This window comes from Eulemur rufifrons, chromosome 7 (assembly GCF_041146395.1).
Source record: "Eulemur rufifrons isolate Redbay chromosome 7, OSU_ERuf_1, whole genome shotgun sequence".
NCBI lineage: Eukaryota > Metazoa > Chordata > Mammalia > Primates > Lemuridae > Eulemur > Eulemur rufifrons.
In genome coordinates, this window is record NC_090989.1 from 169225197 (window position 1) to 169251865 (window position 26669).

General features: G+C 40.6%; 1 protein-coding gene across 1 annotated transcript in view; it reads right to left on the reverse strand.

The window, feature by feature from the left end:
• The window catches only part of PRICKLE2 (prickle planar cell polarity protein 2), a 108480-nt gene that overhangs the window by 58357 nt on the left and 23454 nt on the right, over positions 1–26669 (reverse strand). Inside the window, exon 2 of the mRNA XM_069473778.1 lies at positions 25297–25480. Within this exon, the coding sequence (XP_069329879.1) occupies positions 25297–25440 (144 nt within the window). The 5' untranslated portion in view covers positions 25441–25480. The remainder of the gene's footprint in view (positions 1–25296; positions 25481–26669) is intronic.

The following is a 26669-nucleotide window of genomic DNA, read 5'->3' on the forward strand; positions in this document are numbered from 1 at the left end:
CTTCTTGTACCAGGAAGTAACCTTAACAATGGAAGCTATGGGCTGAAGATGGTAGGACAGAAAGTTAGCAGCCTGGTTTTTTTTGTTTTTTTTTTTTTAAAGTTATACCACGGAGCCATTAGACAAACCCAGGATTGCCTATCTGGAAACTTCTTTTAGCAGGGAGAGAAATAAACTATTTCTTTATGTACAGTGTCTGTTACTAGGAAGTGAATGCAATTCCTAAATGATACGGCATGGCTTTCAAACATCAGCATACTCCAGAATCATCTGAGCCCCTTAATGAACACTATTGCCATTTTCATCCCTCTGGGTCTGAAAAGGAGTCTGAAACTCTGCATTCTTAACAAACATCTCACACCATGCCAGAAGAAACACTGATTTAAGGAGAAGGCAGACATGACTCCACCAGGTAAAGGAAAAAACTCCCGAAGTGTAATCTCAGATGTGAGCTGACATATTCAGAAGGTTTTTTAAAAAGCCCATGTTAACCTAGAGACTAATTAGAAGATTGGGCCTCTCTCTCACGTTCCCCCTCACCTGCAGTTTGAGAAGCTTGGAACCTCATTTAATCTACCTCAGTTTGGGGAGGCAATATCTGGAATACACCCGAGCATCTTCAAAGGCAGGCTGTGCAGAGAAAGGAAAGATGCTGCCTGAATTTGCAGCACGTGGTGCTTTTTAGGAAAAGTGTGCACTGGTTCCCAAATGGGGACCTAGAGGACAATCAGGTACCATTACAGCTATGAACAAGCGGGTATGGGCTGCTTCTGAGGGCCCCTTGGTTCATTTTGCCCCTGCTTGCCAGAATTTCATTACCCACACAATAGGAGCAAAGTGCTGTTAAGTGCCATTTAAGAGGTGAGATCCTACCAAGTTTGGCTTCTTCCCTTTTCTCCTGGAGGCCCAAATTATAATTTTAATTGGTTTTACTAAGGAAGTAATTTAGGAAACAACAGTCTACTACCTAATGCCTAAACAATGTCTCCATCATGCTCAACTTCCCTAGGATTAGCATCAAAATCAGAAATAAAACCTCATTTGGAGTATTCTCAAAGAAGAATCTTTCAAGACTCCTTTTTTTTTTTTTTTTTTTTTTGCTTGCACTTGATGTCAAATTCAATAGGAACTCTTCGTCAGCCGTAGGTTCAAGAGAGATCCAGAATCCAACCCCTTGCCACCACCCCTACCCGACCAGTCTAGCCATGACTAGGTGCTTGTCTGAACCATGGCCACGGCTGCTTCTGCACTCTGGCTTTCCCCTCTGCTCCTCTGCAATCTGCCAGCAAGCACGACTCTATTCAAACATAAACCCGGGCACGTCACTCCAAACCCTGGACGATCTCCCACACCTCTCTGATTCAAAGCCAAAGTCCTCACTATACCTAAACCTCCTACAATGCACAGTTCAGCCCCTCACAACAAAAAATGATCTGAATCGAATGTCAGTAGTGCTGAAATTGATAAACCCTTAACCTGGTCTTCTTCAAAGAACTTATCAATTGCTAACAAATGATCTACTTGTTCATTATTTCTCTCCTCCCTCTAGAATGTGAGCACCTGGGACTTTGTTCACTACCTCCAGAAGAGGATCTGGCATGCAGTAGGTACTCAATAAGTGCTGAATGCATGCATGCTCATTTTTTGCTTGTCTGATTTATGAAAAGATTTAGAGAGGCACATACAGCAAGAGAATGCACAGGTGAGGTTTCAGGAGGAACCAGAGTAAAATTCACCAAGCTTCTCTTTCATTCCATCAAAGCACTTGCTTTTTTTTACCACGATTACTGGTGTGGGATGGGTGGAGGGGACACTAAGGGAAGGATGCATGAAATGACTGTCAGTGCACTGTTTCATTAAGAGGATGAGACAAAAACAATACCCATGTTAGAATTGAGAGAATTTATTTCAAGTGCAGTTAACTTTGTTCAAACAAATTAAGGAAAATAATCACATTACATCCTAAGCAGGTATTTTACATATATATATATATATATATATATATTTTTTTTTTTTTTTTGAGACAGAGTCTCACTCTTTTGCCCAGGCTAGAGTGTCCTGGTGCCAGCCTAGCTCATAGCAACCTCAAACTCCTGGGCTTAAGCAATCCTTCTGCCTCAGCCTCCTGAGTAGCTGGGACTATAGGCAGGCGCCACCATGTCCGGCTAATTTTTTCTATGTATTTTTAGTTGTCCAGCCAATTTCTTTCTATTTTTAGTAGAGACAGGGTCTCGGACGCCTGAGCTCAAAACTATCCTCCTGCCTTGGCCTCCCAGAGTGCTAGGATTATAGGTGTGAGCCACCGTGCCTGGCCAGCAGGTATTATATTAATTCAAAATCACATGAGTTGTTCTGTTCCTATGCCTGTTAGCTCTTACATGCTCACTCTCTTTCCAACCTTTTTAGTTGGCCTTATTTTTTATTTAGAATAGTAAACTTCAATGTTTAGTTAGAAAATACTTTCCATTTAGTTTGTAGCATTATCTGACAGTTATTTATTTTATCCTGTCTTAAAGAAAAGTTCCCAGAAATGGAAGAACTTGGGGTTTAAACACTTTCTATTTAAGCTACAATTATACAAAGATTCCCCTACCACAATTTTACCAAGACACTCTTTGCAGAATTTCCCAACAGTTGCTTACTTTTTTTTGGCAACAGTTTCAGTATTGCCTTTAGACAAAATACACACATCCATACCTACGAGCAAAGCAGGTTGGCAGTCTCCTTAGTGGTTAAGTGTTTGGACTCTGGAGTCAGATTGTTTGGGTTCGAATACTGGATCTTACACTCACCATCTGTACATAGTTGGACAAGTTACTTTATCTCTTGTAGAGAGTCAGTGTCTCCATGCATAAAGTGGGGACAATAACAACTACTTAGAAGCAATGCTATGAGGCTCAAAGGATGTAATATAACTAGCACAGAGACAGGCACATGGTGAGGGCTCTATATTTCGTAGCTTTGAAGCAGTCTAACACATCATTCATAAACGTCTGTGTTATAAACAGAATTGTGCCTCCCACCCCCAGATTCGTATATTGAAGCCCTAATCCCCATATGGGACCATATTTATACAAGGGGGCCTCTAAGAAGGTGATTAAGGTAAAATGAGGTCATAAGGGTGAGGCTGTATCTGACAGGACTAGTGTTCTTATAAGAAGAGGAAGAGGCAGGAGTGCCCACGCCACGTGAGGCCACAGTGAGAGAGTGGCCCTCTGCAAGCCAGGAAGAGAGTCCTTACCAGAAATCAGCCCTGCTGGCACCTGGCTCTTAAAACTTCTGGTTTCTAGAACTGTCAGAAAAACAAATTCCTATTGTTTAAGCTACCTAGTCTATGGTATTTTTTGTTATGGCAGCTGAACAGACTAATACAATCTACTATGTGTAAGGAGCTGTCGAGTGCTGGGGAAAAGGACACTCATATGAATGAGAAACCACCTGATATTGAAGAAGGTTATACTCTGGTAGAGGGATAAGACAAGTAGACAAATGACCACAATACAAAGGTAAAGTAATGCAAAACCCACAAGAGGCAGACAGAAACACTACAAAGTTTCAATAAAACAATAAATCAAGTACTGACTTATAGTACTTGCCCATTTCCATGGCCACACAATCCCACTATGTGTGATTTCAAGCCACCGACGTGGTATTATTGGATGTGGGATTAGGAAGAGACACACAGTAGGACACCATCCTGTAGTATTTCTACCATACAGAAATAATAGAACAAGAAAACCTCAAGAGCACAGATAATTGTGAAATATGGTAATTAGGAAGTGATACATTTTGAGTATTTACCTTTGTTTTTAATATAATTTATTTACCCATAAGTTTATACAGTTAGATTTTTATAATGGCTGTATTTAACAATTGACTTACAAAATTCCTGAAAACTGACCAATTGGCTCTTATAAGGCAGTATGAACTCCTGTATATGGCTGTCAGAAACTTATATGGTCAGTTTCCCTGGTAAATTCTGTTTTAAAAAGTAAAGAGAGAGGAGCTGGACAAGAGCTGCAAACAGGATTAAACAGCTAAAGAACATTTCAAGTGCTATGATGACAATTTATCTGCTAACTCCAACACTGTCTTCCATGGTCCTAGCAAATAGCACATTAAGCCAAGGTATCTGCCTCTCTGACATGCACTTCAGAATATTCAGTTCTTCAGTCCCCTAGTCCTTTCCACCTCCCTTCCCTACATCTCCCCCAAATTTTGTGCTTTCTCTAGACTGTCTTTTCCTTTTATCCCTTCCTGTTTCCTTTCTCAATCACCAGGCATCATATAGAACTGAAAAACACAAAACTGGCAATGTATTGGCAGGTGTTTGTTCTCTCTTCTCAAGTTAAAGAGGATGTTAGTTGAACATATTGTAGTTCTCCACAAAGAAGAAAAATATCAACAAAACCCCCCACCCTAAACCTTAATAAAACTCCTTTTATGCTAGTATAGAATTGTCAAACTGTATTCTAGTAGGTCATTGGTTCTTACTTAAAAGACAAAAAAAGATCCTCCACTTCTGGGATAGCTACTCAAGGCATTAGCTCAGTTCAAATTTACCTACAGTGGAGGAGAAAGAAATTGTATTTGATGTTTAGTGTTTGAGTCCTGACTATGACAAACATTAAGTCTGTAACCTTGGCCAAGTTATCTAAGTTTTTTGGGCTTCAGTGTCCTCAACTTTAGGACCAAAATAATTGAATTCATGTCACAGAGTTATTGTGAGGATTGCAGGTGATAATAGAATGAAAATAGACTGTGAACTATAGGGATGAGTATAATTGCAAGATCAGCATTATTATTATTATTGAACATAACAGCAACACTGGGAATTAGAATTGCATTGGGCTGCTAGTATTATAATAATGACCTGAGTATAGTGATGCAGGATTGGTTTGGCATTTTGCAAAAACCATAGAGCACCCAGGCTCTTCCTATCTTTTCTATACTTACCATCCTACACTCTCCATCCTACATGTTCATGGCATCTATTCTCAAAACTGCAAAATGGGTGCTGGACTTCCAGTACCATATCCATGTTTTAGGTCAGAAGATGGGTAAGGGTAAGAGGCAAAAGGACCATCTCCTAGTTGGATCAACAAGATTTAAAGAGATTTACTGGAGGTACTAACCAACTTCTATTTATAAACCCTTGGATAGATCTAGCTGCAAGGGAAGGTGGGCAATGTAGTCCCTACCAGGATTTTATTCTGGACACATTGCTGCCCAGAATAAAATCAAATTCTGTTAGTAAGAAAAGAGGAGATACTAATAGTAGGTGACACCTAGAAAAATCTGTGTCTCCAAGTGAATATCTGAATTTTGGGTTATCTCTTTCCTATGTGGAGTATCCTGCAAGGCATCATTTCTGTGGGTTTTCAATCATTGTTTTTAATTCTACACTTCATATATATTAATCTGTTTCCCCCCTTTATTATTAGTAAGTATAGTTTCAAACCATCATGCAAAACCAGTTTGAATAAAGTTTAGAAAACAACAGAAGAAATCCTAGGACCAATTAAACTTTTTAAATGTCCAAAGTGATTCATAATGATGTGCTATCTGAAGAAAGAAGTCTTTCTTCAAGAGACTGGAGCTTGCTGATCACAGGACATTGTTGGAAATCCATTTTAAAAAACAGGTGATCTTTGTTTGGAGTCAGTTCACTTAAGGCACTTTCATTTCTGTGCATTAAAATACATAAAGATTGAGAACTTACAGGAAAGTATGAAAACTAAGGAGCTCACTTATACATTACAAAGTATGTGTTTCTGAGCTTCATGGCTACTTTTAGCCTGAATAACCTGCCCTGCCCGACTAAATTTCAAATGAATCATGGATACAATTGTAAGAATTTGGTCTTGCCTGTTCCAAAAGGTCAAAAGATCAGTGAAGGTAATACCTTGACTCATGGGTTCAATGTTGCATATGGCCATAACACTCTAAATGCCCAGTATTATGCCATTTTATAGAAACAAACAGAAAAAAAGGTTTGGTTAGGATGAGCTAGATTATGCCACAATAACAAACACCACCAAAATATCACTAGTTTTGCCTCACAGTTATTTTTTAAATAAAAAAAATTTTATTGTGGTAAAATATGTGTAAGATTTGCCATTTTAACAATTTTTAAGTGTGTAATTTAGTGGCATTGAGTACATTCACAAGGTTGTGTAGCCATCACCACTATCAATTAACATTTCCAAAGTTTTCATTATGCCAAACAGAAACTTTGTGCCAGTTAGGCAATAATTCCTCATTTCTCCCTCCCCTCAGCCTGGTAACCTCTAATCTACTTTCTATCTCTGTGAATTTACCTAGTCTAGATATTTAATATAAGTGGAACAATAAAATAGTTGTTCTTTGTGTCCGGCTTATTTCACTTTGCATAAGGTTTTTAAGGTTGTAGCATATGTCAGAACTTTCTATTTATGGCTGACTAATATTCCACTGTATGTATATACTACATTTTGTTTATCCATTCTATCTATTGATGGATCTTGGGTCATTTTTACTTTTTTTTTTTTTTTTTTGAGACATGGTCTCACTCTGTCCTGCAGGCTAGAGTGCAGTGGCATCATCATAGCTCACTTCAACCTCAAACTCCTGGCCTCAAGTGACCCTCCTGCCTCAGCCTCTGGAGTAGCTGGGACTACAGGTGTGCACCAACACATCCAGCTAATCTTTTTTCTATTTTTTGTAGAGTGGGGGCCTCCCTCTTGCTCAGGCTGGTCTTGAACTCCTGGCCCCAAGCAATCCTCCCGCTTCGGCCTCCCAAAGTGCTAGGATTACAGGTGTGAGCAACTGCATCTGGCCCATTTTTACTTTTTGACTACTGTGAATAATGCTTCAGTAAATCTCTTTGCATCTCTGTTTTCAATTATTTTAGGTATATATCTACAAGTAGAACTGCTGGATCATATGGTAATACTGTTTAACTTTTTGAGGAATTGCCCACCAGCAATGCACAAAGGTTCTGATTTCTCCACATCTTTGCCAACACTTGTTTTCCATTTTTTTATATTATAGCCATCTTAGTAGGTGTGAAGTGGCATCTCATTGTGGTTTGATTTGCATTATCCTAATGACTAATGGCATTGGGCATCTTTTTAAGGGCTTATTGTTAATTTGTGTATCTTCTTTGGAGAAATGTCTATTTAAGTCTTTTTGGCTATTTTTTAATTGAGTTGTCTTTTTGTTGTTGAATTGTAGGGGTTCTTTATATATTCTGGATATCAAACCCTTATCTACACCACCATTTTATTTCTCACTCACACTATATCTCCCATATGGGTAGGCAGAGACCCAGGCGGTGAAGGCTCCATATCGATATATGCCTCCATGACGATGGCAGCAGAGAAAGAGAAGGTCAGAGCTGGACCATCACATCCAGGTTTACCTATTTTTCCAGGTAAACCTGGATGTGATGCATGTGACTTCTGTTCACATTTCATTGGGTAAAGCAAGTCTCATGGACATCCCTAACTTTAAGGGGGGTGAGAAAGTACATTACTCCCCTGTGCCTGGAAGAAGAAGGAGCCAATCATTTGTGATCAGCCTTCATCCCTGCCACAATAGGGAAAGAATGGAGTGCTATGTGAGTGAGATACTACCTTTTGCACAAGTAAGTGCACTTGATTCTCTTTATCTGTCATAGTTATGTTTTATTAATATAAAGTCACAGCAAATACCGAATTAGTGAATACTGAAGCATTGCTCCTAGGGGAAATCAAGGGCTAGGTTCCTGCAAGCTTCTGGTCACAATATTTTCATTGACGAATCAATCCATAACCATGTTTCACGTGTGTTTCTGCTTAAGCACAACTTATTTAATATGTACTATTGATTCATTAATATTGAACTCAAGGCCAGCAGCACTCTAGCTCATGCCTGACTGAAGATTATCTAGCACACACATGTTCTCCAAAAAGCATATCACAGCCTTCTTGCCCTTAAAAACATTAGACAGTGCTTCACTATACTTGGGACCATTTTAAACCATTATACTTGGGACCCACTATACTTGGGACCATCTGAAATCACCAACAAAAAGCCAAAAAAAAAAAAATGCAAAAAAGTAGCACTAAATAGACCACTTTTCTGTTCAGTCTGAGAGCTGAAACAAGAAGGCAGAACATCACCTGGTTCTATCTCAGCTGGCCATGTGAGCATTGGGTGACTCAAATCTTTCACCCCTCTGTGTGCTAGCACCCCTCTTGTGCTAATGGCCATGCTACAAGTATTGATTTGGGGATTACAAATAAATTTTGGCAAGTAGGTGAATTTGAAAATACAGAATCATGAATAATAAGGATAAATAAATTAGAACCTATTTGACCTGCTCAGGAGCAAAGGGCTGAGCCAGGATATAAATTTGAGTCTGACTTTAAAGCTCATTCTCAATTCATTTCACCCCACTGTCTCCATCAACTAGTGACAGGATTACAGTCTACCCTACGTATTTGATGAATCAAGGAGCAGTGTAGTCATAGTTCATGCTTCAAGCTTGTGGTTCCTGCTAAAACCTTGAATAATAAGCAGACTAGCGTGGCTGCTTAACAGTGAAAACCATGTGGGTAAGCTGGAACTCCAAAGAAAGCAGAGACCAAGTGCATTATTTAGTAATGTGTCTGCTCTGAATGTTGTGTGCCTACATTATGTCACAAGGACCACCTGAACTGGCTCAGGCTTGACAAACGTTTTTCCCTTGGGGTCTATTCGAGAGAAGTTAATGTGTCCAGGTTCATCCCCAACAAAGTCCACATGGACCTTGAAGGGACACCACCAATTCCTAAGAGTTATTTATTTCATTATTTTATGTATGTGTTTATTTTGTAGTAAAATCCATATAACGTAAAACTTACCATTGTAACCATTTTTCAGTGTACTAAGTACACTATATTATGTACAACCATCATCATTCATCTCCAGAACTTTTTTCATCTTCCCACACTGAATGAAACTCTGTACCCATTAAATGCTAACTTCCCATTCCCCACTTCCCCAGCCCTTGGCAACCACCATTCTCCTATCTTTATGAATTTGACAACTTGAGAGTGATTTTTATTATGTGTGGGGACCAAATGTTCTTCTGTGGTAACACTTCTCTGAAATTATGGTCAAAATCAGTGGGGAAAAAAATGAGTTGGACAATATGTCTATACTTACATGTAAGTCCTTTTATAAGCAATTTCCCTTCTGTTTTTAATAAGATAATTAAAGATCACAGGCGAGATGCTGGCCCCAGCCATTAGACAATATAACAAATGAAAGGATCTAAAAATTCAGTTATTCATTTTATTTCCATTGAGAAGACCCATGAGATAAATCACCACTGGTAATTGGGCAAGTTATTTCTTCTGAATTTTCAGTCTCGGGACATTAACTCTGTTATATCTCACAGATCACAGAATTCCTATTATCCAGTACATCTTCCTAGCTCACAACAGGGTCTTCCGATCGCTCCAGAAGTGGCGTAAGCAGCACCCAAATGTGTTAGCCAACATCGTGAGAGAAGAGAACTCAGTATCAACTATGTTCAGACCCAAAAATAGGCAGCTCTTCAGAATCCCAACATTCCCAAAATCTAGTCTAAAACAGTGCTTATCCTCATGCTATCATGGTCTTCATCCAATAAACTATTAAGAGGTTAGCCAAGGACACTGCCAAGCTGTTCTAGTACACTTTAGACTTGGTTTTCTGTTATAATTATCTCCTTTCCCTTTGTGGCCTATAGCATTCTTCACCCTTGTTTTAGTTATGAAAGCTTTTTAAAACTCTTTCTGGAACGAGGCAGGAAATGGATGAAAAAGCAAAAAAAAAAAAAAAAAAAAATCTTAACTTTATTCATACATATTTAGGAAGTAACCTATGAAAATGGGGAGTTTTAGAATCAGTTCCTATGTGTGTTAAATAAAGGGAGCAACGATGTGTGAAAAATAATAGACATAAAATAATCCTAAAATGATTACTATTGATATGATTCTGCTTTAAAGAGAATTATCTAAAATTATATTTTACTTCAGCTCTAGTGAATATGAACTCAAGGTCAGGTGAGGTGACTCAGAAGGATACTGAGATGTAGGACATTTCAGATGAGAGGAAAAAATCTTTCATGAGTATTCTAAGACGTGGTATTAAAAAGTGTGTCATATAAGATCACTATCACATTTACATGGAAGACAGAAACTCTGAAAAACTGGAGCTTTGTTAAAATGAAGAAAGTGGAAAGCAAGGCATTGAGTATAGCAGGTGTACAACCCCTGAGGCTAGAGGAAGCCTGGGGTATTGGAAGAGTAGTGCTATGGTCTGAATGGGTCCCGCACCAAATTTGGATGTTGGAAACGTAATCTCCCATGCAACAGTACTGGGCAGTGAATTCTTTTGGGAGGTGCTTAGGTCATGAGGCTCTCCCCTCATGAACAGATGAATGCTGCTATAAAGATGGCTTGTGGGAGTAGGTCTGCCCTCTCCTGCTCTTCTGCCATGTGGCGACATAGCATTCGTTCCCTCTCTTGTCCTTCTGCCTTTCACTGTATGAGGATGCAGCAAGAAAGCCCTCACCAGATGTCGGTGCCTTGATCTTGGACTTCCCAGACACCAGAACTGTAAGAGAATAAATTTCTGTTCTTTATACATTACCCAGTCTCAGGAATTCTGTTACGGAAGCACAAAATAGACTGAGACAAGTGGCAAAAGATCCAATGCGGCTAGATGTTAAGAAATAGTGGATAATCACTCTGAGAATAGAAATATATCCTACAGCTTTCTACCAAGCAAAGGAAAATGAAAACAACTGGGAGGACTTCATTGAAAAATAGAAGTCAAGGAAATAGGAAAAAAGATAGCAAACAGAAAAGAAAGTGGTAGGAATGATTATGTAAGTGCTCGTAATAAATGTAAATATATTATGCCTATCAATTAAAATATAGATTATCAATTTGAATTAAAAAGAAAAATATAATATACATCATGTGTTGCTTACAGAGTCCCACTTAAAACAAGACCATAAGGAAAAGGCCGAACATAAAAGAATAAAAAAAGTAGTCTTGCAATTACTCACCTAAAGAAAGCTACTGTACAATGTTAATATTATACAAACCAGAATTTAAGCAATTATAATTAGGAGGGGAAAAAACAGATGTTACAATTGATTAATAGATCTTTGGTCATTTCAAAATTATTAGTGATACAATTTGTTGACCACTTTTTTAATAGCCACCAGTTCACTATTTGTACTCCTAGAAAATATTTATGTAGTTGCTCATAAACCTTTCATGAATTGTAAATATTATTTTCATGTTAAAATAACTGCAAAAACACATTAAAAGGGATGTTACAATAGAAAAGAAATAATCTATCAAAATTATAGAATAGCCATAAATTTGTAGGCCTCCAAAAATATAGCCTCAAATATATAAAGCAAAAACAGAAATACAAGGAAAAACAAGTCTATAATTGCAGTGAAAGATTTTAAGATGTATCTACTAGGCATTGACAGATCAAAAAGACAAAAATTATGAAGGCTCTAGAGTATATCACATCAATAGCAATTATTACTCATGAAATCTATCATCTTTCCTCTAACAATTTGGAAATGCTGCCTTATTTATTCTTACTTTATAATTGAAAGAAAATATTTTGCATCTTTATATTTCAGATGGGAAACAGAAGCTAGAAGATGCAATGCAACCTGGTCAAGGTCACTTGATCACTGTCTGAAACCAAACTTTTCTGATCCATAACTCTTTCTACACTTGAATGTTCCCTTTTCCGTGTATCTGCACCGTCTACATTCCTGAGGTATTTCCCCTGATGTCTTAAGCAGAAGAGTGGTGAGTAAATTACCTGCTCTCTAAATTCTGGCTCTATGCAATAATGGGCAAGTCTATACTTTCTTTGAGATTGTTTTCTTAAATATCAAATCCGAAGTTTGTCCTTGATAATTTCTGTATTGTCTTATTTTGCTTATATTCTAGATTTCTATAGTCCTTGCCCTCACTATCTTTGGACAAGAACTTCAGACTTAGATCTCAGTTTTGTTTGCCCAGATAGGCCTTACTAAGAAAAGTGTTTTCACAACAATTGGCCTTTATAGTCAGTAAAAATATCTAATGTTTCTTGAAATGCCAGATACTGATTAGGTGCTCTATAATTCAGGAACCATTACTATCTTCATCTTATAGATGAAGAAGAATGACCTTACCAAGGTAAAATAACTGGCTCCAATTGTAAATACAGCCAGAGAGTGGCAGAGCTGAATCAGGTCCCAGGTGTGTCTGATGCCACAGTAAGGGCAAAAGCTCTGCTTGGGAAGGACCATTCATTGACCATATTTTAGCAGTTGCTCATGGCATATTCACCACCCAGATGAATTTTTGACTATTCACATAGCAATGGGACCCAGGAGAAGATGGATGTTTCAAAACCATGTACAAGCCCAACCTCAAATTTATCCACACCATTTGACCCTCTTCCTCAATGAACATGAATAATAGAGTTGTCAAGTAGTTGGGAAAATTAGTTAGTTGGCATTTCAGCTCCTTCCCCTGGCTGCCTCTCTGCCCAAGGCTACGATGCTTGCAATGATTTACAGAATGATGGAAGAGGAAGGAGAGAACAAAAAAGGCCCAAAGTATTCACCATCCTGACCATCAATCCTGGGGAAATCACAGCACCCCTGACCAAATACTCGATGCCACTGAGGATGGAGACACCACCTCTTTTTCCTAACTCCGTTTGTCAGGAGTCAGAAAAGAGGTTTCCCAGAACCCCTGGATTATAGGTATTAGTATTTACAGACCCTCCTAGGGTGCTGCTAGACTTTTTGGTACCTTTACTTAGAGTAGAAAAAGACAACCTCCCAACTACGAATTAGAAAGAGTCAGTCTCCAATCTAGGCAGATGGAGTCCTGCATCACAGCCAGGTAAGCTGCAAGACACCTTATGTTAAATAAAATGTATTCCTTCTTCTTGGAGTCCTCAGAGCTCAGGTGAATATCAGCTTCCAATCACTGGGCCAGGCACCTTTGTGAAATGCACAGACTGTAGGACTGCATGTGGCAGTCCTGATCCCTTTTCCAGCTAGCGGCCTATCAACTTATCCCTTTGGATCAGGAAAGGCAGGTTCAGAAACCACTGAAATCATTGGCTTCCCTTAGCAAGATCTGATCCCTGAGTTTTAATCAGTCTTGCTCATTGCCATAGCAACAACTGTCATTGTTATTTACCGAGTGCCAACTACATGTTAGGTGCCGTACTTGGAAACTTACGGAGATGATGAAATGAGCCAGTCTGTGGAACTGATTTTTTAGCACCATCCATCTGGATGTTGATGAGTTTCTGCCCTAAATATCCTTTTTATTGTTCATAATTAACACTAAGCAGTTCTTTCTGACAGTAATTGGCCCAAAGGCTTAGTTACTTCCTGAGGTAACTTACGGAACCCTAGGAAGACTCCATAATTGACATGGGGGTGGGGAGATGCTCATCTTCCTGTTTGCTAAAGAACAACTTCATTCATTCATTCTCTCAATCACTTTATGGAGGTATTTGCTCTATAATAAATCACACATATTTAAAGTATACACTTGGATAAGTTTCAACGTGTAAGCATCAGCATAATCAAGATAGCAAAGACACTTAACACCCCCAGAAGTTTTCTTGCTCTTGTGTCATTCCTCCCTCTCACTCCTCCCACCTCCTCCATCCCCAAGCAACCACTGATCTGGTTCTACCACTATAGATTAGTTTGCATTTTCTAGAGTTCTATGTAAATGGAATCATATAGAATGAACTTATTTGGTCTGGCTTCTTTCACTCAGAATGACTTTGAGATTCTGATTCATTTTGTTGCCTATAACAATGGTCCGTTCCCTTTTACCGCAGAGTAACAGTCCACTCTGTGATTATAGCACAATTTGTTTATCCATTTACCTGTTGGTGAACATTTGGCTTGTTTCCAATTTTTGACTATGCAAAAGAAAATGAAGAGCAGCCACTTTTAAAGCCCCAATGTTTAAAGCCTCGTCTCACTTAATCCTCACAACTATGTTATAATATAGTAATGACATCATGATTTTTCAGATGATGCAATGAAAGCTCATGGAGGTGAATTGACTTGGTCAGCATTAGAAAGCAGCATGGCTGAAATTTGAACTCAGAGCTAGTTATCATGAAAGCTTACACTCTTGACCACTATGAGCCCAGAAGGACAGGTCCTCAGAAGAAGCCATGGGAGGCCAGCACAGAGCTGGAAGTCTGCATGGGTCTTCCACGAAGAGAGACTTTCTACATCTACTACCTGTGCATGACTCCAGGCCACACGAAGCAAAATATAAAGACTGGTGTTGGAAAGCTCCAGTTTTCCTCTGGACCTGGAAAACTGTCACACTGAAATCATACCTATACTAACAGCCTGGACATGGGTACTTAATAAACAACTGTCAAATGAATAAATGGATGAATGTACAAATGGATAAATGAATGGAGGCAGGTAGATAGATGGAGGAAGGAAGTTCGTCCTTCCTTTGTTGACTTGATGGTGGATTCATCCAACCATCCCATGAAATCACTCAAAATATCTCCTGAGTCACAAGGCAGAGCAGATCGTCTTAGTAGTACATCAGCTCTCACACCGGCCTACAGTGTAGACTGCTCCGTCGGCAGAAAGGGTGTGCAGCTGTGAATTTATGCAGGAAGTCCAAGTCAGAGGCCCACTCCCAATCTTTAGGACCCCAGAGTGAATTTACCGTAAAGGTCGGAGCCATCTGTCTTGAAAGCGGGGAGCTCCGCTTGCAGGTCTCCCTTGCCGTGTTTGCAAATGAGCCTTGGCGTCTCCAGGCCTCACATTCCGCACGTGAGCCTTGACAAGTCCCTGCTGGTGGAATCTGGCCACGTTGCTGCTGACTTCATCTGGCAGAGGCCCTAAAGCCTGGGAACCCAGGTTCTAGTCCCATCTCTGACAGCTCCGTTGAAAACAAGTTTATTAACAGGAAGTTTTATTGAATGCTGCACACACAGGCATATTTCTCATTGCCATCTGATGACATCAGTGCATTTCTGGAGCCAAGATAAACACAGCGTCGTCCATGTGACTGGCTTCCCAAGAACAGTTAGGTAGCTTGCTTGGGGGCCTCCTCCTGCCCCCTTTTTGCCTCCCTCTCCACCCATCCCTCAAACTGCATTGAAAACACTGGGGTGGGTGACAGGGAAGGCTAACTAGGAGATGCAGCTTAGAGGAAATTTAATCCAATTCAAATGGAGAGGCGTGCATCTCGCTACACCATAAAATTCCATTTTGAGCTCAGCATGGGCTGATGGAATAATGAAATGAAGACAACACTCTGCAAATAGTTGGTGAGTCTAATGATGATTTTTAGAGGGGCCATTAGATTGTGCACTGCCTCCCTATGAGCCCAAACCACCCAGCAGGCCTTGAGAGATGAACCACTTTGTCATTCTTCTCTCCCTTCCCCCCGCATCTGCCAGCCTCTGTCCCTCCTGGTATAAATAGCTTCTCACATAAAAAGAGCAAACTGTCAGCAGCGCGTAGTGAATGGTAAAGCCGGATGGCTGGCACTGTGGCCCCAGCCCAGGGGTAGTGAGTCACAGCTGTATAATTCACAGTCCCGCAGTAACAGCCACCAGAGCCTGCTCTGGGTTAACAGGCCCAGGAGGGAGCTGCAGAAGCAGGACAAGGGAATGGCTTCTAAAAGCATCTTGAGTTCTCCTTTAGCAGCCTTCTGTTCAGGTGATAGCCAGGGCGTGTCAGTCCTGGGAAGGACAGGCAAGAAGCCACAGATGGAGTGGGGCAGCTTCAGGGGCTCACCCTCCATTAGATCTGCATGCCAATCTGCTTCAGTGTCGTGAAGATTCAGACGATGATGGATGGTGCTGATGACAGCAGCTGCCACTGGATGAGGACCTATTATGTGTCAGCATTCACCTGTCCTCTTTACAGAGATTAATTCACTTATTCTCCATAGCTAATGTAGCTTGGGCATAAGCGTCCTCATCTTACAGATAAGAAAACTGAAGCTCAAGGTGCCCATGGTTACACAGGTGATAAGTGGTAGAGTCAAGATGTGGCCCCATGTATTCCCAGCAATATGGTTTTCCTCTTACCCAACAGTGATGGCTCTCAAATGCTGACATGCAGCAGAAACACCAGAAGGCTTTGTTGAAACAGATTGCTGGGCACCACCTCCAGAGTTCTGGTTCCATAGGTTTGGGGCCAGGCCTAAGAATCTCTATTTTTTTTTAACAAGGTCCCAGGTGATACTAATGCTGCTGGTACCAGGACCTCATTTTGAAAACTACTGGACTAGGCTGATTAAATCTGGGTCCTCTAACCATCATTCCACGTAAGAACTCAGCTCAAAGGTCACCATTGCAGAGAGGCTTTTCTTAACCGTCCAATCTAAAGTAGATTCTCTAAATCAGGGGCCTGTGAGTCAAATCAGGCCCATTGCCTGTTTTTGTAAGTAAAATTTTGTTCCTTGGCTTTGCCCATTCATTGACCTATTGTCTATGACTGCTTGCTTTCACACTACCACATCAGACCTGGATATTTTTCCAAGACTGTATAATCTGCGAAGCCTATAATATTTACCATCTGGCTCTTTACAGAAAAAGTCTGCCAACTCCTTGCCCTCAATAACATCACCCCTTTTTATTGCTTTGCTAGTACACGTCACTCTCTGAAGTGTCTTGTTCACTCAGTTGTTAATTTGTCTGCATCCGCCACTAGACTGGCAGCTCCGTAAGGGCAGGGGCACTTGTATGCTTGTTCACAGCTGTGCCCCAGTGCCTAGGGGAGTGCTTGGCACAGAGTCAGCACCCGAGACTTGCTGAGTGAAATTCACTATTGAGTGCCCAGGTACATGACACTATCAGGAACACGGGAGCCCCTGGAGGAAGTACTGTAAAGCCAGGATGCGAGAGTGAGAAGAGCCTCAGATAAGCAGGGATTACTGATGGGGAAAACAAGTCTTTGAAGGCAGGGCCCTGCTGCTTCCTGCAGTGGTGGGGAAACGGGGGTGGGGAAAAGATGAATTCCTTAGTCACCACGGTCAACCTCGGATTAGGAGAAATGTCCTGCCCCTAAGAATGAAAGAGCCTTGCATGACGCATGCTGCTCCCCTCTTCCTACACACACCAGATCTGCTCTCCTGGATCTGACATCCCAGGTGGAGCACTGTGGAAGAGGCAGGGGTGGAGCAGGTAGAGCCCAAACGGACACTGGAGTCAGACAGAGGGCCCGGCTCTGCCTCTCTCCCACTGGGGCATCTTGGCCAAGTTTCTGATCCCCTCTGAGCCTCAATGTATTCATTAGAAAAATGGGAGATCTTGTACCAAGGGTTAAAAAATGATTGTTTATTCACATAACATCTGTGCATAGAACGCCCAGCATAATTTTCGGCACTGAGCATACAGTGGTGAACGAGGCAACCTGTGTCTCCCACTACCAGATTCTCATTTTAGAAGGCAGGGCAGACAACAAAAGGGGTAGACGTAAATGAATGTATGGAGAGTACCCACTATGAATTCACCATATGGAAGGTCCCTCTCTAGTCTCCTTTGAATGGGGGCTCTGTGTCACCCTCTCTGCGCCTGCAGGCAGAAACATCAAAGGGACGGGCAACTGGGCGCCTCTGATTTCCCAGGAGCAAACATGGCAGAGGGACCTTCCTGCCTTCCTGTCCATGGATGCCTTGGCAAGAGCAGGGCACTGCATGGGCTCCACCCGTTTCTCCCTAAACTCTTTGCATACAAAGTGGGTACTGACTTCATTTCACTTCTGAGCTTCGCTCTAATGAATACTTTAACTTCTCTAACAAACCTGATCTTTGCACAGCAGGCTTCTTCAGTAGCAGCTCAAATACCACCTCCCCAGAGAGGCTGTCCTGACCAATCAGTCTAAATTAGCCAATCCCTCCTGCACCCAGTCCACATCCATGGTCTGAGAAGCTGGGGTTTTTGTTTTTTTTCATAGAATAGATTAAATGAGATTTAACTTGCAAGGCACCTAGGGAAATGTCTGGCACGTGTAAGAATTCTTTAAATGTTTATATCATTATTGCTAATATCATTGTACTTTTTTAAAAAATCACTATCTGAAATTATCTTGTTCCTTATTTATTTGTCTCTACCCCCCTTACAACTACAGTGCAGCAAAAGCCTTAATTACCTTGTTTATTGTTTTATCTGGCCAGTGCTCAGAATATAGCCTGACACATAGAAATACACAATAAATATCTGTTGAGTAAGTGAATGAGTGAACAACAACAAAAAAAGCCCAATGGCCATTCCTTTATCACAAAATTTTCTAGCATACTCTCTGATTCATCACTTATACTATCTATCCTTAGGGGAAAAATCTAGTAGAATGCCACCAAGAAGCCCACTGCCCAGCCATTAGAGACAGGTGCTAAAGAGGCTCCAAGTGGCAAAGAGGCTTAATCGAGGAGCCTCCTGCTGACCTGTTGATCCCCCAAGAGATATGCGTAGAATGTTCTTCTTTGTGGGAAGACTGTCTTTGTGCTCTGTGCAGCCTCAGAGAACTCCCAGGGGACTCACTCTTCCCAGGTCTAGGAACTGTGATGTTGCAGGAGATCTCGGGCACCAAGGAAGGTGGGCGGCGGAGCTCAGTTCTTCGGCAGACAGCCCCGAAGCCTGCTTGGGGCACTAGAGAATTCAGTCGGGTGGCGCTGTGTGGACCCATGTCTAAGCTGCTCGAGCTCACTGAAGCCGGAGAACCTTATTGGAATGAAGTTGCATCTTTATAAAAATTCTGCAGCAGAAAACCTGGGCAACAGAAAGCCTCCCATATTGGCAGAACTAAAAATTCTTTTATTAAAACCCTTTGAGAAGGCTGAGAAGGCATCTAGAATTCTGGAAAATCCTATGCTTCTCTATCCCCACCTAACCTCCCTCTTTCCCACACAGCTGAATGTTTCTCTGCCCCTCTTTGTGCTGACTCAGGGCAATAGTAATCAGCTAGTCACTTACTACTATCTCACAAGAAAGACGGGAAGGAAACAACTGCTTTATTGAGCAACTTCCATGCATAGACACAGCACCAGGAGCTCTAATGTACTCCTCAGCTGGGGCTGGATCAGCCCTGTGAGCTCCAGGTCTAAGAGAGTGGGCTCCAGGGTCAGGTTGTCTGAGATTGAATCTGTCTCTGCTACTGATCAGCTATGTGATCTTGGGTAAGGTATTTAACTTCTCTGAGCTTTGCTTTACTCACCTCTACAGTGGAGACAGGAATAGTAACTACCAAATCAGATTGTTATAACAATCTGACTGGCATAATGCATGCAAAGTGTTAAAAATAGTGTTCAATGAAAGTTTAATAACTTTCTCCATCATCATCATCATCATCATCATTAAGAGGAAACTGAGGCTCTAAGAGGTTCAACAACTTTTCTGAGGTCAGAGTGATGAAACAGTGGCCAGATCTGCCTGACTCCAGAAGCAGGGCTCTTCCCACTGGGACATACTGCTTCCTCCTCATACTGTGGTCCCAGTGGGCTCCCCAGATTTGGACTGGGACACAAATGGTGCCCAGGTTCGGAAACACTGGGCTTCTGCAGACCCTCTGCTCCTCCCAGGCTGCTCCAGACCCCAAGTCTTGGAGCTGGTGTTGTTGCCTCAAGTTTGCACTGGAGCACAGTCCTTTGCACGATGCCACCTTCTCCCACCCCTCTGCAATCTAAGAAAACTCTGAAGCAGTTGAGATGGTTAGGGGAATCTGCTTAGAACACATACTTTTAGGAGAAGCAGAAGGAACGGGAATCACTGATAGCGAATAATCTTTAATGTAGAAAAAATTGTAAGAGACTTTTGTCTTTTCAGGGTGATGCAACCCTAAGCATTTCCAGTTCTGCAGAGGATCTCTGTCATCTGCCTGTCTCTTAAATATTTGTTACCATGTGTCAGGTGCTGTGCTAGGTGCTGGGGGGTTTCCTGAAGAACAAAGCAGGCAAGATCTCTGCCCTCCTGGACCTTAAAGTAAAGTGGAGGAGCCAACTGTTAAATCGTTATACTAGTAAGTATCTAGTTACAAGTTTGATAAGCATTAATAAGGAAAAATACAGAGTTTGCTACAAAGCATGTAACTGGGGACCTAATCTTATATTAGGGGCTGGCCAAAGAAATTCTTTGAGGAGATACATTGAATCTGACACCTGATGGATGAGTAATAGTCACTAAAAGTCAAATAAAGAATCTTATATACTCACAATAGAGATATTTGAGTTTCACAACGCTCAGAATCAACTAATTCATCCCCAACTCTGAGTAGTGTCAGATGTTCCATTTTACCATATATGAGAGAATGCTTTGAAAGCCAAAAATTGGGCAATTACTCCTGGCATCTACTCTTCATCCTTCCTGTGATAGTTTGAAGTGGCAGTTGAGTGTTCTGGACAAGTAATCAAATTGCCACTTTTTTTTTTTTTTTCCTGTGCAAAAACACCATTAAGGACAAGGTAAAATTACTAAGCTTTGGAGACTAAGGATTTGGAGATATTGATATTTGAGGATGCTCCGTGAACACTTTGAGTATTCAAAACGTCAAGGACATTCACTCAGGAGAAGCAATCTGATGGCCTCTTCAGATTTTCATGGAGTGGCAAGGAGGAGAACTAATAGAAAAAACATGTCTATGCATATTCGCTGAAGGCTATCCACCTGGACGATGCACTAGTTACAACCTTTCCAGAGGGCAGTTTGGCATAAAGCCATGTTTAAATGTGACCACTCCACCTCTAGCAATTGTGCTTAAGGAGAGAAGCAGGCACATATACAAGATGCAAGATACATAGGGTTAGCTGTTGCTGTCCTGAAATATAGAGGAAAAGTGCCAACAATGCAAATGGCCAAAAATAAACCTTCAGCTCCATGGTGCTCATTAATGGTACTCTTGACATTTGGGATGGGTCAGTTCTCCTCTGTGCAGGATCATTTGGCACTGGCACTTTTTAGGATGGTCAGCATCTCAAGGCCCCACCCATATGCCAGTGGAGTCCCCCAGTCATTGAGACAATGATTGCTCCCTTCCCAAACATACATTTCCAAATGCCCCCTGGTGGTGGTGGTACCAGTCCGGATTAGAAACTATCAACAGAGAACTATCCAACCATTACAAAGGATAACCTGGATTGAAATATATTGATGCAGAAAAATCTTCACAATATATGAAGTAGGAAAAACAAGTCAGGATAAGTGGTGAGTACTGAAACAAAAACAGAAATGTGCTCCTACGTGCACAGATACTTGAATATACATGCAAAACGGCAGAAAGACAATTTTCCTTGGGTGGTAGAATTCTGAGTGATTTTTACCTGCTTTCCTAGGGGTCTCACGTTTTCTTTTCTTTCTTTCTTTTTTTAATGAGCAAGTCTTCCCTTTATAAAAGTGGAAAAAGCGATTCCCACGTTGGGGAGCAAAAAGGTGAGCTGCCAGAGCCTGATCCTCCTACCGCTCCCATTCTTGTTTTGACATAGTGAAGGTGGCAGGATCTGCCTCAGAGAGCAGGAGCCTCAGCTCGAGCAGCCTGGCATCACCGCCTTTCGCTCTGCTGAATACTCGGCCGTGTTCGAAGGCAGCGGCTGCCATACCCAAGCTAGAACATGGTAGGTGCTCAACAAATTGCTGCTAAATTGAGCCATCCTTTTTTGTCTTGATTGGGTCAGAATTTTGCTGAGATATCCTCCAGCTTGTAACATCACTTTCACCCAGAGGTTCTCCTACTCCCCAGGTACAGTGGGCAATGTCTGGAGACATGTGGTTACCAAAACTGGGAGATGCTACTGGCATCTCGGGTGTAGGAGCCAGGGATGCTAAACATCCCACAATGCATAGAACAGCTCCACAGCAAAGAGTTATCCAGCCTGAAATGTTAACAATGCTGAGGTTGACCAATCCTGCTCATTATTTGCCTTTTTATGGCTTGCTAATTAGTTTTCTAATTCTTCTTAGAGTATTGTCTACTGTAATTGCATCACCATAGCTTCTCTAAGAGCTAGAGTATACACTATTAACTGTGTGAGTTCAAAGTGAAATTAGAGCCTTAAAAATGACTTCAGGCAAGGTGTAGTGGCTCACACCTGTAATCCTAGCACTCTGGGAGGCCGAGGCAGGAAGATCGCTCGAGGTCAGGAGTTTGAGACCAGCCTGAGCAAAAGCAAGACCTAATCTCTACAAAAAATAGAAAAAATTAGCTGGGCGTGGTGGCGCATGCCTGTAGTTCCAGCTATTCTGGAGGCTGAGGCAGGAGGATCGCTTAAGCCTAGGAGTTGAAGGTCAGTGAGCTATGATCAACACTCCTGCACTCTAGCTAGGGTGAGAGAGCAAGATTCTGTCTCAAAAAAGAAAAAAAAAAAAAAATTTCAGTACACCTGAGAATGGAAAAAAGAAAAAGAAAAAAAAATGACTTTGGACATTTCTCTGTTTTGCTACCAGGGATCTCTGGATGACATTAAGCACCTTATTTGGAGTGAGCAGAGGCAAAGGATATGAACTACTTTTCCGATTAGTTTTCAATCCAGTAATTAGAAATCACAAGACAAATGCCTTTCTTTTCTGGTATCATCTATTATTTATCATTTTCACACTATTTTTAAAAGATTGGGTTTTGGAGTTGAGTTTTTTACAAAATTAAATGCCTATATTCAAGAATGCTTCCCTAAATGGTTGTCACTTTCATTTGCATTATATTTAATTGAAGGCATTTCTTAGAAGAAATAGAATAATAATATCACCTGAAGGTATATTATCAACCCCAGGATCAGGGAGTAAAAGGAAAGGTTTCTATGAAGAATGAAAGCACATTACTTTCAATCCTAACTAGTCTTTAATACTTTGCCTCCAGCACAAAGCAATTTTACATTCACTATAATTTCTCTTGATAGAAAAATGGTTTTTCTCAAATCATGGACAACTAACATGATATTAAACATCAGAATTTTTATTAGTGAAAGGCATTTAGGGATTCAAATCTTTCTAATCTTAAAGCATACTAGACAGCTTTTTAAAAACCTTTAAATTTTTAACATAAATAGTTCTTTAAGTAATAGACTTTAAAAGATCTCATAATTTAAAAATTTAAAGTTCATTTCTTTCCTGCAACATGACCAGTTCAAACACCTTTAATATAGACTCATATTTTATTAGGCAAAATATAAAATCCTTCAAATAGCTTCAGAAGATAGTTTCTCTCCAGAGAGCAATTTCCCTTTCTAATCATCTGTGTCATATAGGTTTGAGTAAGTATAGGGAATAGAGAAAACCATCCACAGAACAATAGAATTATTAGAGGTGGGAATACCCTTTCATTTGGCACAATTCAAACCACTTGTTTAATAGCATTAATCATCTTGTTTCAAAACAAATTAAAAAAATTTCAGTTTTATGCTTCCCAAAGACATTCCTTTTAGATGCGTCACGTGGCTTCCAAAATACCATAAGCACTCACTTTTGGAATTGGTGAATTTAATCAAGACCCCAGCTTCTGCGATTGTCTGTTCTCTTGGGTCACTATGAGTAGAGATGAGCACCTCATAGAATGATGTTCAATGGTCTTAGAGAAGAATCTACTTAAGCTGGGAACTAAAAACAGCTTAACTTTGGAAGATTCAGGGAAAGATGGGCTGCTTAGAAGTTGTTGGAAATGTGGTTACCAAGAAAAGGAAACAAGCTCACAGATGTATCTAGGTGTGAAAATGCCCAGCTCAAGTGCTGGTGGTGGAATGGAAATGTCAAACAAAGGTATCCAGTCAACCACAACCTCATCTGAGTGTCCACACTCATTCCAATACTCTCATTCTCGTCAAACTAATTCTTTAATAATGCGATCTTAACTGAAACAGAAGAAAGGAAAGATGTGACCTTAACCCACAAACTGGGAGAAAGCACTCATTTCTTCCTGCTAATAACCTAGCACAGAACGACCTTCAATTCTCACGAAGATTATTTTTTGTGAGTGTTTCGATTCTAATTTGTTTTCTCCTCTGTAGTAAGAATTAGAACAGAGATCACAAAACTAAAGTGCCTGTAGGGTTCAGGAAGGTAACACAAAAGGATGAGACAGACTGAGTGGAGACGTGGGGAGATGGAATTTTGTCTACAAGGAATGGCCAGCACTCAACTCTAGCCTATTACATCCTTGTAGAAATAAGATTCCAGACCCTTAAATTTTCAAGACATAATAGGAACTTTTCTGTGAAATATTTGTATTTTTAAAGTATTAGTACCTAATTAAATTTTTAAACAATACCTTGCTGGCTAAACAAATCCTACTTGTGTGCCTGATTTCATCTGCCAATTTGCAACCTCAATGTTAGAAGAAGACAATGAGAAATGGCCAATCAAAGAGATGATACCAGTCGCCACCATTAATTTACCAATTCTTGGGTCTTCCTTAATTATGATAAAGAACTTTTCCTAAAAGCATTATCACACGTAAAGTTCCTGAGTTAAAATTTCAAGGGCTGTTTAAACTTTGAAACACTCAAAACATAGAGAGGATCTCCAGAGAAAGAAATTTTATGTGTCAGAGGAAGGCAACAGTGGTCAAACACTTAAGATTTTGGCAGTGATGTCTCTCAAAGCTCCCAGGGAAGATCATGAAAATACCCGGCTTATAGAGATGATTCTAAACCAACATGGATCTGATGGAAGAGAAAATTCCAAGTACCGAGACATGCAAAGCAAAGGCTGTATATCACTGAGAAAAATGCAGTGAAACAGAAAGAAAATAAGTTCTTTTCATTGAGCCAATAATATTTACAGCCTTTGGGTAGTGCCAAAGTATGTCAGGAAATGCCGGTGTCTTTCTTTGTAAAAGCAAGGTCAAACTTAAAATTTAAACACAGCATTTATCACTGGGAAGAATAAGGCTTCCTCTCACTCCTGAATCCTTCACTGTCCTTTCTAAAGAATCTTAATCGTGTTAAATGTTTTAAAGATTCATGGCCAATGTAGAATTCCTCTTCTCCTCCCCTAAAATAAAGTCTCACTATGTAATGTTTTAAAGTTAACGTTTTTGAGACACTTCAGACAATCCCGTTAACAGTTGACAGTGGCAATACAGAATGAATTTGCAATGGATCACTCAAGGTTCAATTTCTCATTTCCCATGGGGACCCCTGACATCTTCAACCCATTTAGTCTCAACCACTTTTCTGAGTCAGTAAAGACTCCTTCCTTCCAGACTGGACAAGGAAGGCCCGGGCAAGACAAAGACAAAAGCCCAAACCACCAACATCCTCCCATCAGGGATGGTACCTGTTCAGGCTTCAGACCCGGCGGGACCCAGGCATACTCTTCTAGGGCACAGCCCGAGTCATCATCTGAGGTCGAGTTCCTCTGGAAGTCAAACATGAGTTTGCTAATGGTCTTCTCCATCTCCAGCGGCATCGCCGTCACCATGTGCTCCTCCCGGGGACACTTGCAATGCAGGCAGATCTTCCTGCAGGCAGCAGAGGTAGAAGGTGAGAAGGAAGGAAAAAAAACAAGAAAAGAAAAAGCATGTCTTCAAGAGCCTGCTAGTCATCAGCCCTTGGATTGCAAACCATAAACACATACCTTGGCAACCAGCTTCTGACCAAAGCATCTCAAGAAGTGTTCCAGAGCACACCTGTCTTTGCAGAAGGCATGGTACACACACGTGAAAACAGCATGAAAGGTCAGAGGCCACCAAGTAAACATGCTAAGAGCATTTAAACATGGTTCCCAATCTTCTCTTCTAAATCAATATCCCGAGAGAAACGGTAATCTATTTTTTATTTTACTAAGTAAACCACTGGATTATGAACCATGACCACAATTTCCTTGACTGTAACAGCAATTAAATATACATAATAATATGCTGACCAGAAATATTACCTGTAGATTTAACAAATACTGACAACATACTGTTTTTATAAAAGCCTTGGAAAACGGAAGTGGTTTGTGAAAGAATTATGGGTGAAATTTTCCTTAAGAAGAAGAGCAAATGTATTTTTCCCCCCACTAAATAAATCTGGCTCAAAAGATCTCATAGGAAAGACATTTTCACCCCCACTAAAGATCCTTGTAGGTTTGAAATTCTAATTAGAAACCCAAATTTTTCCTATGTTGGTGGGTTTTTTTATATACAAAAAGATCATGCATGTGAATTATTTCAAAAGGTAGCAGCCAAAGATAAAAATCTCCCAAACTGAACATTTCTCTTTTAAGGTTACCATCTGTTCCCTTATCCATGGCTACAGCAGTGATGAAGCAATAAATATGTTGATGTCAGCAACACAAAAACATTTCTAGCTTCCACCAATAAAATAAAAAGAGAAGAAACGAATGGAGGAGGAACATCTTAAGAAAATAAGCTATTTTATATGTACCCTTTTCTTTATTATTAGTTTCAGTAGCACCTTACAAAGGTGATGAAAGAGCCTAGAATTCTAATCCCCACATGGGCCTGAATTTTTTGATAACAGCTTTGTTATATACGAGTCACACAGCATAAAATTCACCGTTTTAAAGTGTACAACCCACTGACTCTTAATATATTCACAGAGTTGTGAAATCATCACCACTTTCTAATTTTGTAACATTTTCATCACCCCCAAAAGAAACCCAGAAGCATTAGTAGGAATGTCCCATATCACTCTGCTCCCAGG